The sequence below is a fragment of the Odontesthes bonariensis genome, chromosome 22 (assembly GCF_027942865.1).
Source record: "Odontesthes bonariensis isolate fOdoBon6 chromosome 22, fOdoBon6.hap1, whole genome shotgun sequence".
Lineage (NCBI taxonomy): Eukaryota > Metazoa > Chordata > Actinopteri > Atheriniformes > Atherinopsidae > Odontesthes > Odontesthes bonariensis.
Window position 1 is genome coordinate 32,225,066 of NC_134527.1, and position 14,075 is coordinate 32,239,140.

The following is a 14,075-nucleotide window of genomic DNA, read 5'->3' on the forward strand; positions in this document are numbered from 1 at the left end:
TGAGTTTGAAGGAGAACCACATGAGCGTGTGGCAGAAGCTGTGTGGTACATTAAACTGAGACCTGACTTAGAAGCAACTCCACTTGTGCAGGCTGACGTCACTTATGTTGTGCATGGTTCATGGTGTGAGACCATTTGGGTAATCATGCAGGTTTTGCAGTTGTGAAACAGGAAGGTGGAAAACTTTGTGACGGTGAAAGCTGAGAAGTGTGAACAGCCATGTTCGGCAGAGTTGGCTGAACTGAAGGCACTAACGGAAGCATGTTGACTGGTGAAAGGTAAGGTTACGAATGTGTACACAGATTCTGCATATGCTCATGATATTTGCTATTTGTTTGAAGCAGTTTTGAAGCAGAGAGGGTTCAGGAGGTCAGACGGAAGTCCAGTGCGACATGAGGTCCAAATGAAGGAGCTGATTGCAGCCATGATGCTCCTCGCAAAGCTGGCAGTGATAAAGTGTCATATAATCGAAAAGGTAACGAAATGGTCGGTAAAGGTAATAACGCGGCTGATGAAGCAGCGAAATTAGCATCAAAGTGCCAGCTTGCTGTTTTGGCACCAATGGTGTCACTGGAGCCAGATGTCACGCCCACCACAAGGATATTGGTCACATACATACATTGGTCATACATATTTCATAAACCTGGAAAGTGAAATTGAATTGAATCTGTGCTTCAACTAAACTAACTGGATGCTTTGCTGCTTGCACTAATGAGCTTTCGTATGCAGACTCATAGAGTCACGCACTAACACCGCATAAAATGCTAACGGGTCGACCCATGCCGGCACCTCAGGGAGAGGTCCCTTTAAAGGGCCCCCACTTGAGCAGGTGCAAACAGAGTGGACAGCTTATATGGAGCAATTAACTGCAATCCACAGAACAATCTATCTACAGGAGGAGTCCAGAGACTTGAGTCTCAAACAGCTGGTTGAGAGACCAGTGGTGCCAGGCGACCAGGTGCACATCAAAGTGTTCCGAAGGAAGTGGCTTGAGCCAAGATGAAAAGGACCGTACACAATGGTGCGAGCAACGCCAACAGCAGTTCAAATGGAAGGTAGCAACACATGGTACCATTTGAATCACTGCACTAAGGTTCGGACTAAGACACAGACGGAGTTAAGTCCGAGGGAAAGGATGTACAAAAGGAAGAGGTTAAGATTTCTGACACTTATGAGCATCCAGGTGTGGGTGTTGGCCGACAGCATGGGCTCAGGAGAACGAAGCCTGGAGATGTTGGACGGGATCCCGCAAACAGGAGAGGCGGGAAAGGGTCCCGTGATGAAGCCACCCCGCAGGGAAGTAGCCAGCCTGGGTCAGATGAGTATGATGCAACAATACACACCCACTCAGACCATGCCACGCCACAAACTTTGCCAGCAATACACACTAGAGCTAGTCGTGAAAAGGCAGATGTTAAGCTTGAATTTAAGTACGTAGGAATAAAGGATGGTGAGGAAGTGTGGATCATGGGTCCGGAGGAGGAGACAGGATGGGCCTCCGACTGATTATAGAGTAGATTACGATGGTGAGTTTGAATGCTTTTGGAACTCACATAGGTAGTACTACCGTTAAATGCAATGTCACATGGGTTTTATCTTGGTTTCCACACGCAAATATGAAACCAATATTTATTAGGATTTATTTATTTGGATCAAAATGTGAAAATATAGAAATGATAATTTTAACGCTATATCTTTTTGGGGATCAGACACAATCGGTAGCTGAGAGTTACTGGATGTGTGGAGATGATGTTTTGTTAAATGTGTTACCCAACAGGTGGATAGGTCTTTGGGCGCTGGTGAGGAGGAAGACATCGGTTGTGTTAATGTATGACAAGGTAAATGAGATGCGAGGTTTGGATGTGGAAAAAGGGAGAGTTAAAAGGTCTAGTGATGACTACATCAGGGATGAGCACGTTTACTTGGATGCAATAGGGCAGCCGAGAGGGATTCCTTTTGAGTTCAAAGCACGCAGTGAGATTGCAGCTGGACTTGAGTCTATTTTGCCGTGGATCATATTTAACAAAATGGGGAGTGGATTAATTATATATACTACAACCAACAGAGGATTCTTAACTACACGAGTGAAGGGTTTGCAGGCTTTGGAGAACAACTACATGAGACGAGTATGATGGCTTGGTAGAACAGACAAGGTTATACCCGGGAACATTGCAGCTGGTGGGACGTTTACAACGGCCGTGAAGAAGTTCAGAAAACGGAGAGAGGAGCGGACGTGTGATGCTGGTGGAGGTGAACGGTGGTGGACTGGTCTGTTTGGGATTTTGGGAGAAGGGGGAGCGATGACAGTTAAAGCGGGAATAGCAATATTGTTGATAGTGAGAATGGTTTCCCTATTGGGGTGTTGCATTATACCCATTCTGAGAAGGTGTTTGCTGCAAGTGATGTTCAAACGAACAGTGGAAGGGATCAGGAGGCAGATGACCATGCGAGACCAGGTCTGAGGACCAACGCATGGGAGAGCGGGCCAACGAATGAAGGTTATCAACGGACGGTTCACATGATTCTTTCCTCGAATGTGGAACCAAGTTTAGTCTGACAGGGAGAAGAGATGCTGAAGATCTCTTTGATTGGGAGTGACGTACTGGCGACCTCTCCTCCCAGAGTTAGCTTAGCAGTTCCAGACCCAGCCGGACGGATGTTCGGCCAGGAGCAGACGACCCCAGAGTACGGGAGATGGGATGGGACTGGAAGAGCTGCATTACATTGCATTTTATTACTATTTGTTGTGTGATAATCCATAATTTTGTGTATTGGACTTGGTACAAAACTGTGATTAATTGATTTGATGGTGGTGTATTCATTCTATGTGTATTATCAATCAGAACTGATCACTAATGTGTCCATTGCCAGTTGTGTTAGTCGACTGTTCGGAGTGCGACCTTTGGTAAAGTGGTCGGTTGCCAGTGGGGTGGGGCCGTAGGTGAGTTTTCCCAAAATAAGAACATGAGTTACGAAAGTAGCAGCCGGTGGGTTTTTTGCTCCTATGCACTGCGAACAGTGGACAAGTGTGATGGCAATGTGTAAATTTGTGTTATTGTTGAATTCATTTAATCATGTAATGTGATTCGGGTACATATATATATATTCCTTTTCATTTATTCAAAATGTTCCCGTTGATGGAGAGTGTAGAATTATTAGAATAATTTAGTGTTGGTTGTTAATTAATTCTTGATTAATTAACTATGTGGGATGATTTTCTTTCATTTTAGATTAGTTCTTTATTAAATCACTGATAAGTGATTTCAGGGGGGACTATGTGGGAGAGAAATGTCATGACATCCTAATTCAGGGTTCCTACAGGTTTCTTCAAGTCAAATTTAAGTCTTTTTAAGACCTTTTTAAGACCATTTATAAAAAAAAATAATACCCATTTCACGGCCTATTTCACAGACCTACCGGCAAAGAAAAACTTTTTTTTTTTTTTTTTAAATTTGTTAAAATTAAAATTGGTCTGTGTCAGTGCTGTAGCAATGGGATCGGACCCGGGGCGGAGCGGTAGCGGCAGCGTTGCGTTCTCAATGATTGGTTCCGCCACTCTTCATTTAGGCTACGTTATTTAGGCTTTTCAAAATAATAGTAGCCTTGTTGACAAATGAAACGTTTGAGGAGAATGTGATACGGAGAAGTTACTGCACAAATTTTAAGACCCAGATATCAAAATTCAAGACTTTTTCAAGTCTTTTTAAGGTATTATTTCCAAATTCATAAATTCAATGCTTTTAAGACTTTTTAAGACCCCGCGGGAACCCTGTAATTACATCGTGTGCTTTGTTGACTGGTTCATATGAATATTGTTGATAGTTAGAATGAGCTTGTTTATGATTACGGCGAAAGCTAGGCGCCTCCAGAGAGGGCCACGTACGCTTGTTATGATCCAAGACAGTATAAAAGGGTGTCACAAAATGAACTCGGTGGACATTTTGTGAACATTCTGTATGCATATTCGCTGTGACGGTTTGTTCAATAAATCCCCAATGAAAGACTGGCCGACGCGTATTCCACTCCTTTTCTCCACAACAACCTTTCCTCACTTTACTCTCTTTATGTACATGTGACATTATTGTGGTCATTAACTCGTGTTTCCCTGTTCCAACAGGTATCCTTTGAATGGTGTTACAGTGTTTGTTGTCCCCTCTTTTCTGTCCTCTCAAACCCCAGCTGGTGGAGGCGGATGGCCACCCTTCCTGGTTCTGGTTCTGATGGCCACCCTTCCTGGTTCTGGTTCTGCCAGAGGTTTCTTCCTGTTAAAAGGGAGTCGTTTCTCTCCACAGTCGCCTCAGGCACGCTCAGGACAGGAGATTGGACTGAAGACAAGTTTCAGTGCAATCTGTTGGTTTCCTTAGCTAGGAAATTGTTTTGGAATTGGCTCTATATGAACGAATTGGATTAGTTTGAAAATAATTATCAAAAATAACTTTTATCAAAAATATTGCTGTATTTAATTGCTTGTCGCTCTATAACTCCAACCATGCTCCCGTCTTTATCCAATTATTCAGTCCCTCAAACTAGGGTCTGGAGATTTAGCCCATATATTCTTACAGACAACAAATTCATGTCTTATTTTAGAGCAGTGTTTCCCAACCTTTTTTGGCCTGAGTACCCCCTGAGCCTTCTTGTCACACCACGAGTACCCCCTCACACATACAACGCGTGCGATGATTCTCCAAAAGTAGAGCAACACAGTCGTTATTACATGAAAATCATTTTATTTAATATCCTTAACTTGAACATAAAATTCTCAGGCTTTCTCTCTTTTTTTTTAACCTCAGTTGAATTCAACATAAGAATAAAAAACATTTTCTTGAAATATAAATAATTAACCAAATAGTATAAATACTAAATCTAAATAATCTTCCTTTATTATCTAACTTAAACAAGTAAAATTTCTCTTTTTTTTAAGAATACATTAACAGGCCTAACTCATGTAACAATCATCACAAAACTGGAGTCTCCTTCATAAACAGTCCTCCATAAAAGTGTGACGCCTTAATAAATAAATAAAAATAAATAAATAAATAAAAAAACTCCCCGTGTGCCGTGTACCCCTTGCAGTACCTCCGCATACCACTAGGGGTACGCGTACCCCCGGTTGGGAAACACTGGGCTAGAGGATTTTTAGTCATTTTTATCCATCAAATCAGTTTCTACAGAAGATCAATCACTACCCTGGGAAACATCTAAAGGTTTTTCAAGAGACCTTGTTATATCACATTTGTCCAATAAGAAAAATCCTCCAGGATGAACAAAGGGAGATTTTGTAATCTAAATTTAAAGTGGCTACATTTAGTTATATATATATATATATAACGTATATTTAGTTTAGCCATTTTTTCCCCACAGTTTCTGTTGCTCTGCCATCACCTTCATTCACTTCAACTGTTTTTCCCCTCAGCTACACTCACTCACCTACAAATGTGTCAGTATTTAGTTTCCAGGTTTCCTCATTGTGTTTGCCAGATCCTACCCGTCAATATCCTTCATGCCACGTTAAGTATATCATGTCAAGTCAAGTTCTTTGTTTTTTTCTCAGTCATAGTGATGTTTTGTTTTCTCACAGTTTAGTTATTGTCATCCGGCTCAGCCACGCTTTGTGTTAACCTTGTTTTTTGGAATAATAAATCAAGTTTGCTTTTTGAAGTCTGCATCCGTTCCTTTTACGCCTCGCACCACCCAAACCTGACATCCACCTTGCAGTAGCTTTTTCAAACTAAGAATTTATGTTTATTAATTGTGTTTATAGTGTCTCAAATTTCAATAGTAATAACCCGTGAGGAGCTGAAAACATGAAGAGTCCCAAAACTCTACACTCAAAGATCATTTGAAACATTTATTTGTCGAATGTTTATCTAATTTATCTTGATAAGACTGAGTTTGACAAACAAATTACTCAAAAAAAGTCAGTGTCAATGCAGCTTAAATAAACTACCAACTGTCTTTCTACAACAGCGAGGCAGCTGCTTGAGTTATATGTATTCCACAACTCACCCAGTTCATTGAAGCAGTCCCCTTGTTTCCAGTCTGAAGGCAGTGTGCCAGATTGAGCACCAACATTTCCCTGATCCACATTCTTCATATTGGCAAAGAGCTGGCTATACTTAGCCTGAAAAATAATGTCAAGGGGACATGAAAAAGGTTGTCTTTTTAAAACAAATCTCTTTTTACTTCTCTGATCAGTTTAAAGAAAACCAGTGAGCATACCTTTCCATATGGAGCACTGTTAACATGTGGGGGGTTGATGCACTGGGTAAGGGTATGGTAACTGGGGTTGGAGAAGTAGTTGCTTGGGTGGGCCTCACTAGTTGGAGTTTGAGCATCTGAAAAATGATAAGATGGAAAGAACTGTTAGCAGAACTCCCTGTATGAGTGCTTCTAGAATGAAATCTAAAACTGTTCAGCTGTGACATGCGATCATATAAAGTGTGGATCAACAATCAACAGGGTAACACAACTGTAAAGGGTTTAAAGTCAGAGGAAAGCAAATTCAGAGATCTGCATTGAAGCATGTTTCAATGTGTTAGACAATAGTTGCCTAAAACATGTTGAAAAGGTGAGAACTGTGGTACTGGATTGTGGAACCCATCCCTCACACTGGAACATTAAATATAGGGCCACGACAATGCATTAGCCTTGGAGTAACAGCAAGCTAGCTAACTGTTCTGCCATCATGGAATTGTGTCTTCCCTTGATGCCAGATTTTGCAGAACTTGGGCTGTCTTCTTAAATTACAGAGCAATGAGAATGAGAAAAACTGGAGACATTTAGGAAAGAGTGAAGCTGAAATGTGGCACCACTGCAGATTTGGTATCACCAGCACAGATAATCAGATGGTGGAACCATCTGGTGCTGCAGTTGTTGCAGACTGTATGTGCATGTGTTGGAGTTACACGCCGTGGACTGAGCCAACACGGCACTGTGGATGTTTCAGGGCTGTGCACCAACTCATGAAGTTTCCGGAGTAACACGGTTGAATAAATTGGTGCAGAGCTATGGTGATAGACTGCTAAATCCCGTCTCAGTTTTTTACCTGGTAGTTTTACAAACTTTTACCATGGACAGCTTGGATTAACTGATACACTGATACCAGTGAAACTGAGTGAATTTGACCAAGTTACACAAGCTAGGAGTGGTTCTGAAGTGAAACGCTGTTTAGGAGCCCAAAGAGCTGGCTGTTTTTAGTCAAATGATTGGGACCAGAGTCAGAATTCCTCATTACTAGCTGAGACACTGTTGTGGCTGCCGTTCTAAACTCTCATTTCCCTGCAACATCCTCTGCAGCCAGGACATAGTTGCTATGAGAATGGAATTTGCACAGAATAACAATGTTGACAGGTGACTGAAATATTCAACATCTGCTCTGTGGGGTTTGGATTTCACATCTACATCACCTGGACCCCTACTAGAGGCAGTACCTTTCACGTGGGTTAGGGCCAGGATTAGAATCCCAGTCAGCCATATGAAAGGTAGCACTACTCTTACCACTACACTATCCAGTCACATACATAAATACAGTTTCAATTTGAATTGGTAAACACTTGCGTATTTAGGGTCCAAACGGCATACAGTGGGGAAAAAAAGTATTTAGTCAGTCACCAATTGTGCAAGTTCTCCCACTTAAAAAGATGAGAGAGGCCTGTAATTGACATCATAAGTAGACCTCAACTATCAGAAAAATAATGAGAAAAAAAAATTCAGAAAATCCCATTGTCTGATTTTTAAAGAATTTATTTGCAAATAAGGGTGGAAAATAAGTATTTGGTCACCTACAAAAGTTAATCTCAATACTTTGTACTATATCCTTTGTTGGCAATGACAGAGGTCAAACGGTTTCTGTAAGTCTTCACAAGGTTGGCACACACCATTGCTGGAATGTTGGCCCATTCTTCCAAGCAGATCTCCTCTAAAGCAGTGATGTTCTGGGGCTGGCGGCGGGCAACACAGACTTTCAACTCCCTCCAAAGGTTTTCGATGGGGTTGAGATCTGGAGACTGGCTAGGCCACTCCAGGACCTTGAAATGCTTCTTACGAAGCCACGCCTTTGTTGCCCTGGCAGTGTGCGGGATCATTGTCATGCTGAAAGACCCAGCCACGTTTCATCTTCAATGCCCTTGCTGATGGAAGGAGGTTTGCACTCAAAATCTCACAATACATGGCCCCATTCATTCTTCCATGTACACGGACCAGTCGTCCTCGTCCCTTTGCAGAGAAACAGCCCCAAAGCATGATGTTGCCACCCCCATGCTTCACAGTTGGTATAGTGTTCTTTGGATGAAACTCAGCATTCACTCTCCTCCAAACACGACGAGTTGTGTTTATACCAAACAGTTCTACTTTGGTTTCATCTGACATTCTCCCAACACTCCTCTGGAACATCCAAATGCTCTCTAGCAAACTTCAGACGCGCCCGGATATGTACTGGCTTAAGCAGGGGGACACGTCTGGCACTGCAGGATCTGAGTCCCTGGCGGCGTAGTGTGTTACTGACGGTAGCCTTTGTAACTTTGATCCCAGCTTTCTGCAGGTCATTCACTAGGTCCCCCCGTGTGGTTCTGGGATTTTTGCTCACCATTCTTGTGATCATTCTGACCCCACGGGCTGAGATCTTGCGTGGAGCCCCTGATCGAGGGAGATTAGCAGTGGTCTTGTAGGTCTTCCATTTTCTGATTATCGCTCCCACTGTAGATTTCTTCACACCAAGCTGCTTGCAGATTGCAGATTCAGTCTTCCCAGCCTGGTGCAGGTCTATAATTCTGTTTCTGGTGTCCTTCGACAGCTCTTTGGTCTTCACCATAGTGGAACTTGGAGTGTGACTGTTTGTTGTGGGCAGGTGTCTTTTATACTGTTAACAAGTTCAAACAGGTGCCATTGATACAGGTTATGAGTGGAGGACAGAGGAGCCTCTTAAGGAAGAAGTTACAGGTCTGTGACAGCCAGAAATCTTGCTTGTTTGTAGGTGACCAAATACTTATTTTCCACCCTTATTTGCAAATAAATTCTTTAAAAATCAGACAATGTGATTTTCGGAATTTTTTTCTCATTTTGTCTCTCATGGTTGAGGTCTACCTATGATGTCAATTACAGGCCTCTCTCATCTTTTTAAGTGGGAGAACTTGCACAATTGGTGACTGACTAAATACTTTTTTTCCCCACTGTATAGTGCACACAGGTAAGTGTACACTTTGACTAAAAATGAGGAAAATACCTGTACTCCTACTTATAAGAATACTTGGCTTACCTGTCTATATGTTTATTTATTCATTTTCACATTGTTTAATGTGAAAATCTAAATGGTGAAGCATAAAAAAATTCTAATATAGAGATTTCAAGTCAAATTAATTCATTCTAATTCTCCAAGTAAACACATAGTAAACTGCATTCCAAGTAAAGCCTAACGCTCTTTGAGTCATTTTTCTTGGTGCTGTTTCTGGTGACATGCTTGTTTTTGGGTCTCCCCAGACAACTTAATAATATATTATGTATAAAAATTAGGGCCGGGACTCGATTAAAAAAATGAATCTAATTTATTAGAGGTTTTGTAATTAATTAATCGAAATGAATTGCACTTTTAATCCCATAAATATTTGACCTGAGAACAGTGAGAACCTCTGTCAGTGTCTTCGTTTGACTATTGTTCACTGTGGTTTGTTGTCGTCTGAAGTCATGAACGTTAGTTGCTGCTCCAGTATAATCCGTATGCCTGAAACTCATCCAGTGAGAAACGTTCAGCGGTGCAAAAATATTTGCAATTAAAATTTGTTGCTTTTCAATGCACTAATGTTTGTGTACACACACCCCCCCACACACACACACATCTTGTTGATGTGACTGAGAAGCTACACACTTTTTAATCTCAAGGTAACACCTCCTAAAGTGTAGACTACTTGAAGCTTGAAGACTTAAAACTAGCTCTAATTCCCCTTTGGGGATTGGTAAGTATTCCTGAATTGAACTGAGTTGAATTGAATTGAATTGGATTACCTTATTAAGCATGTGTTAACGGAGGTTCTGTGGGATCATTTTCCCAGTGATATCTAAACAATCTGACAGTGGCCATTAAAGAGGTCTGAGGTTCAGAGACCTTCGGCAAAAAGCTTCTACGTATACATCCTGAACTTATGTCCATCTTTCATATGCAGTCTATGAGTGAATACATTTTCATGAGCTCGATGTATTTTAAAGTATATCAACGGTAGTGTACCTCCTATGGTGTAATCAGCTATGACCCTCATAGCAGGTGTGTAGGTCACAGCTGGCATGGTTGGTTCTTTGCCCTTCTGCTTCTTCCTGTAGATGATGAAGAGGAGCAGGAGGAGAAGCACCAGTAGCACAAGGACAACAATGCCTGCAATGGCTCCTATCTGGTAGGTGTCCACATGCATGGCTGCACTGGTCAAACTGTTGAGACTTCCCACCACCACCACACCAGCTGCAGGCAGGACGGGGAAAAGTCAATCCAGAGTTGGAGTCCTTTGAGTCTGTTTGCTCAATTAAATCAATCTACAACAGTTAGACATAGACAAAGTTGAACTTCTACAAAGAGATAACAAGAAATGATTGGACATTAGATGGCAGCAGTGACCATTCTCAAAACAAACTCTTAGTACAAGCCATGGTTATCTCTAAATCAATCTCACTTCAAGTCACTAATGCTACCGACAAAGTGATGTCAGAGTCTTTAGCCAGCTAGTTAAAGTCAGCCATGCAGGGTTATGGACTGCAGTATTCCTCTCTGGAACATTGTCTGGGACTGCCATCCTTATGCATCCTTATGAGAGCCATCAAATGCTATGAGAGCAGAAGTGTGGCTGAAATCTTTGAAGACTCAACTCTTCAGGGAACGCCTCCTCTCCTAACACACCTAACTCGCACTGTGCTGAAAGCTTGAATGCTCATCCTCTCTTTTAAGTCACTTGGGATAAAAACAGATTTGGGAAATAAACTTTTTATTCATCAAGATCAATTGAAAGCGTTTTCATTGAAGCATGCCCTAACCTTGGTCACAACGAGCTCCCTTCCAGCCAGGGTTGCAGTAACATGTTCCTGTCATGTGATCACAAGTGGAGTTATTTAGGCAGTCGCAGACTTGACGGCAGCCATAACCATACGAACCATGAGGACACTCTGAAAATGAGAGAAAAGTCAAATGTAGTCATTCAAGTCAATTTTGTGAATTTCTTATGGTATTTATTAAAGAGAACTGAAGCTTAAACACCTGAAACTGAAGTGACAAAACATTTTAAGCATATACAGAAGTTCTCATGAAGTATCAGCTTAAGATAAAGTGCTGAAATAAGCCTTTAAGTAAAGAAATGATTGAAAAGGAAGGGAAGGGAAAATAAAAGAACAATTCAGCTGTGTGAATAAGTTAAGCGTGACATACTTTGTTCACAGTGTTGCCCCATGAAGCCGGTGCGACATGTGCATTGTCCAGAGATGTGCTCACAGTCTGCCCCATTCCTGCACAGGCAGGTCTCAGAACAGTCTTTCCCATAGAAAGCCAATGGGCAGCCTGCAAAGGAGTCCTCCTCTTTAGAAGCTATAACTTTCAAAGTTTGTCTTTCTGAAAGTAGCAACAAATATTGTGACATATGTCTCAAAAGGTTATTTTGTTCAGGATAACCATCTTAACTGAATGATATACCAGAAATAACCATGTTTTTATTACATGTGGAAACTATAAAATGTCCTATACAGTAATGAAGGTAGATATTAGATTGATCTTTTTGTTCTTTAGCCAGTGACACATCATGAAAACTACTAGGACATGCCAAGTCTCTTGTCACTTTAGAAGATTTAATGTTAATATCAAATTATCTGTGTGGAAAAAATTGCTATTTTAAAACGGTGCCCAAATCGCAAGGGTTCCCAAATACTACTTGGCATGTTGTCAGAGGTTTACTCATGTTTCTCAGGTCTAAAGAAGGCACAGTAGGCTGACTTGTGTAACACTTGATGTGTGTAAGTGTTCAGTGACTGACGCTGTGTGCAGTAGAGACCGGTCCATCCAGGGGTGCACTTGCATTCTCCATCATACGCGCTGCAGTACGCTCCGTTGTGACAGTTACACGTGTGGATGCAGTTAGGTCCCCAGTGGGCAGGTGGACACACTGCAACACAGTCACACCGAAGGTTTGTGCTGGCAGCAGCCCATACATGCATTCAGATCTTACTTTTCACCACAGAACAAATGAATGAATGAAGAAACAAGTCCTTTGTAGAACTGTCCCATATGAAGCTTTTCGGGTTTTTTTCGGGTTGTACTGTGAACGTACGCTGGGAGCAGTCGCTGCCGATCCATCCAGGATAACACTGACAGGAGCCATCAATGGGGTTACAGGTGCCGTTGTTGGTGCAGCTGCAGCTCCAGGCACAGTTTTTCCCAAAGCGACCACTGGGACACACTGCACAAATACACATGTATTATCTTACTTACTTACCATTACGACCTAAGGCTTCATTTTAAAAAGCTTTCTTGAGAATGTCAGATAAAACCTTTTATTTATAAAACTCTGAAGAAACTAGAAATCTCAAATAAAAAACCTTTGAGAAATGAAATCATCTTTCTTTTGTATTGACTTTGCCCAAATGTCTAACAATATTTTTTAAAAATTGGTCTTGAAAATGTCCCCACATTAGCGTTGCATCTGGCTTGAAAGGTAAAAAGCATCATTCCTGTTAAACAGAAAGCCTGTGACTTCAGATACAATCTACATGTTCTCATCTGAATTCTGAATATTGTTGAGCAGTATATTATTTCACCAGACAAAATGTTCTTTTTTGAGCATTTACAAAGAATAATAACCTTCAGTGAAATGCACTTTATGTTTGGGACATGAGACGGACACGTGCATCATCAAAGCTGATTCAAGCAAGCTGCTGTCTTCATCTGTGGAGAGATGACACTCACAGAGCGGCTCAGACTAACTGGAAGAAGATTCTCCGAACATTACTTCTATGACCAACAGCAAAACGGGACGTGTGACCACAGGCTCAGTCATTCACCATGTTGGCTCAACACTGGAGTCCTTGTTTTCGGGTGGAAAGTGTGCAGTGCAGGAAAGCTTCTATAAGCCACGGTGTGATGCCTACCCTCGTTGCACAGGGCTCCCTTGAAGCCAGGCAGACAGTCACACTGCCCTGTGACGTGGTGACACGGTCCGTTACTGTGGACACACTGTGGACAGGTCTGACTGCAGCGGTGACCAAAGTAACCTGGTGAGCAGACTGCAGGCACAGAAAAAGATTAGTTAGAACCGTCATAAACAACAACTGTTGTGTGTCATGGGGCATCACAGTTGCTGTGCGCAGATATAGCTGCTCTCCGGGTACCTGAAGGAGCAGGGAGAAGTAGCAATACAGAGGAAAAACACACTGTTCAGAATAAGAAGGAGCACAAGCAATATGCATTAGAACAATGGAAAGAATTCAATTTTGAGATTTTTGCTTCCAACTGCTGTGACTTAAAGAGAGTGGATGATGCAGTGTGTGGTTCCCACTGTGAAGCATGGAGGAGGAGATGTGATGGTGTGGCAGTGTGTTGCTGGTTACACTGCAGATGACTTCTTGAAATTTGAAAGCACACTTTACCAGCACTGGATGTCTTAAAGGTGCTGAGGTGCTGTTTGATTTGCTGCTTTTTAATGAAAGTGTCCAGCTGCTCTGGAGGATCAAGTAAGTAACTAGAACTTTATCCAGCCAAGCTAAACTACTTTGAGTAAAGGTCAAATTGAAGGTGAGAAGTCCTAATTAACTTCTCACAGCAGTGTGGGGGAACTACACCAGGTACTGTGGTTCAGAGCTGAATCAGGAAGCGCTCCCTCCCTTTCTTACTTGATCCTCAGGATCAATTATTTTATTTACCGTAAGTAAAACTGTTGCATCTTACACCCTTCCCTTATTGTACATACTTATATATATATTTTTTAAAATTTTTATTTTTATTTTCTCTTTGCACTGTTTTGGTGGCTTTAAATCTCGCTGTACCATGTACAATGACAAATAAAGGCTCAGAATGCCTTTTTATTCTATTACCACAGCACAATGTTGTCATCACTGTT

The 14,075-nt window shown here is 41.7% G+C and overlaps 1 protein-coding gene across 1 annotated transcript in view; it reads right to left on the bottom strand.

The window, feature by feature from the left end:
* Positions 1–14,075, bottom strand: part of megf10 (multiple EGF-like-domains 10) — a 166,259-nt gene that overhangs the window by 11,348 nt on the left and 140,836 nt on the right. The window contains exons 15-22 of the mRNA XM_075455505.1: positions 13,108–13,242; positions 12,291–12,419; positions 11,997–12,125; positions 11,399–11,527; positions 11,011–11,139; positions 10,217–10,444; positions 6,220–6,335; positions 6,007–6,121 (exon numbers count right to left, since the gene is read on the bottom strand). Coding sequence (XP_075311620.1) covers positions 6,007–6,121; positions 6,220–6,335; positions 10,217–10,444; positions 11,011–11,139; positions 11,399–11,527; positions 11,997–12,125; positions 12,291–12,419; positions 13,108–13,242 — 1,110 coding nt within the window. The remainder of the gene's footprint in view (positions 1–6,006; positions 6,122–6,219; positions 6,336–10,216; positions 10,445–11,010; positions 11,140–11,398; positions 11,528–11,996; positions 12,126–12,290; positions 12,420–13,107; positions 13,243–14,075) is intronic.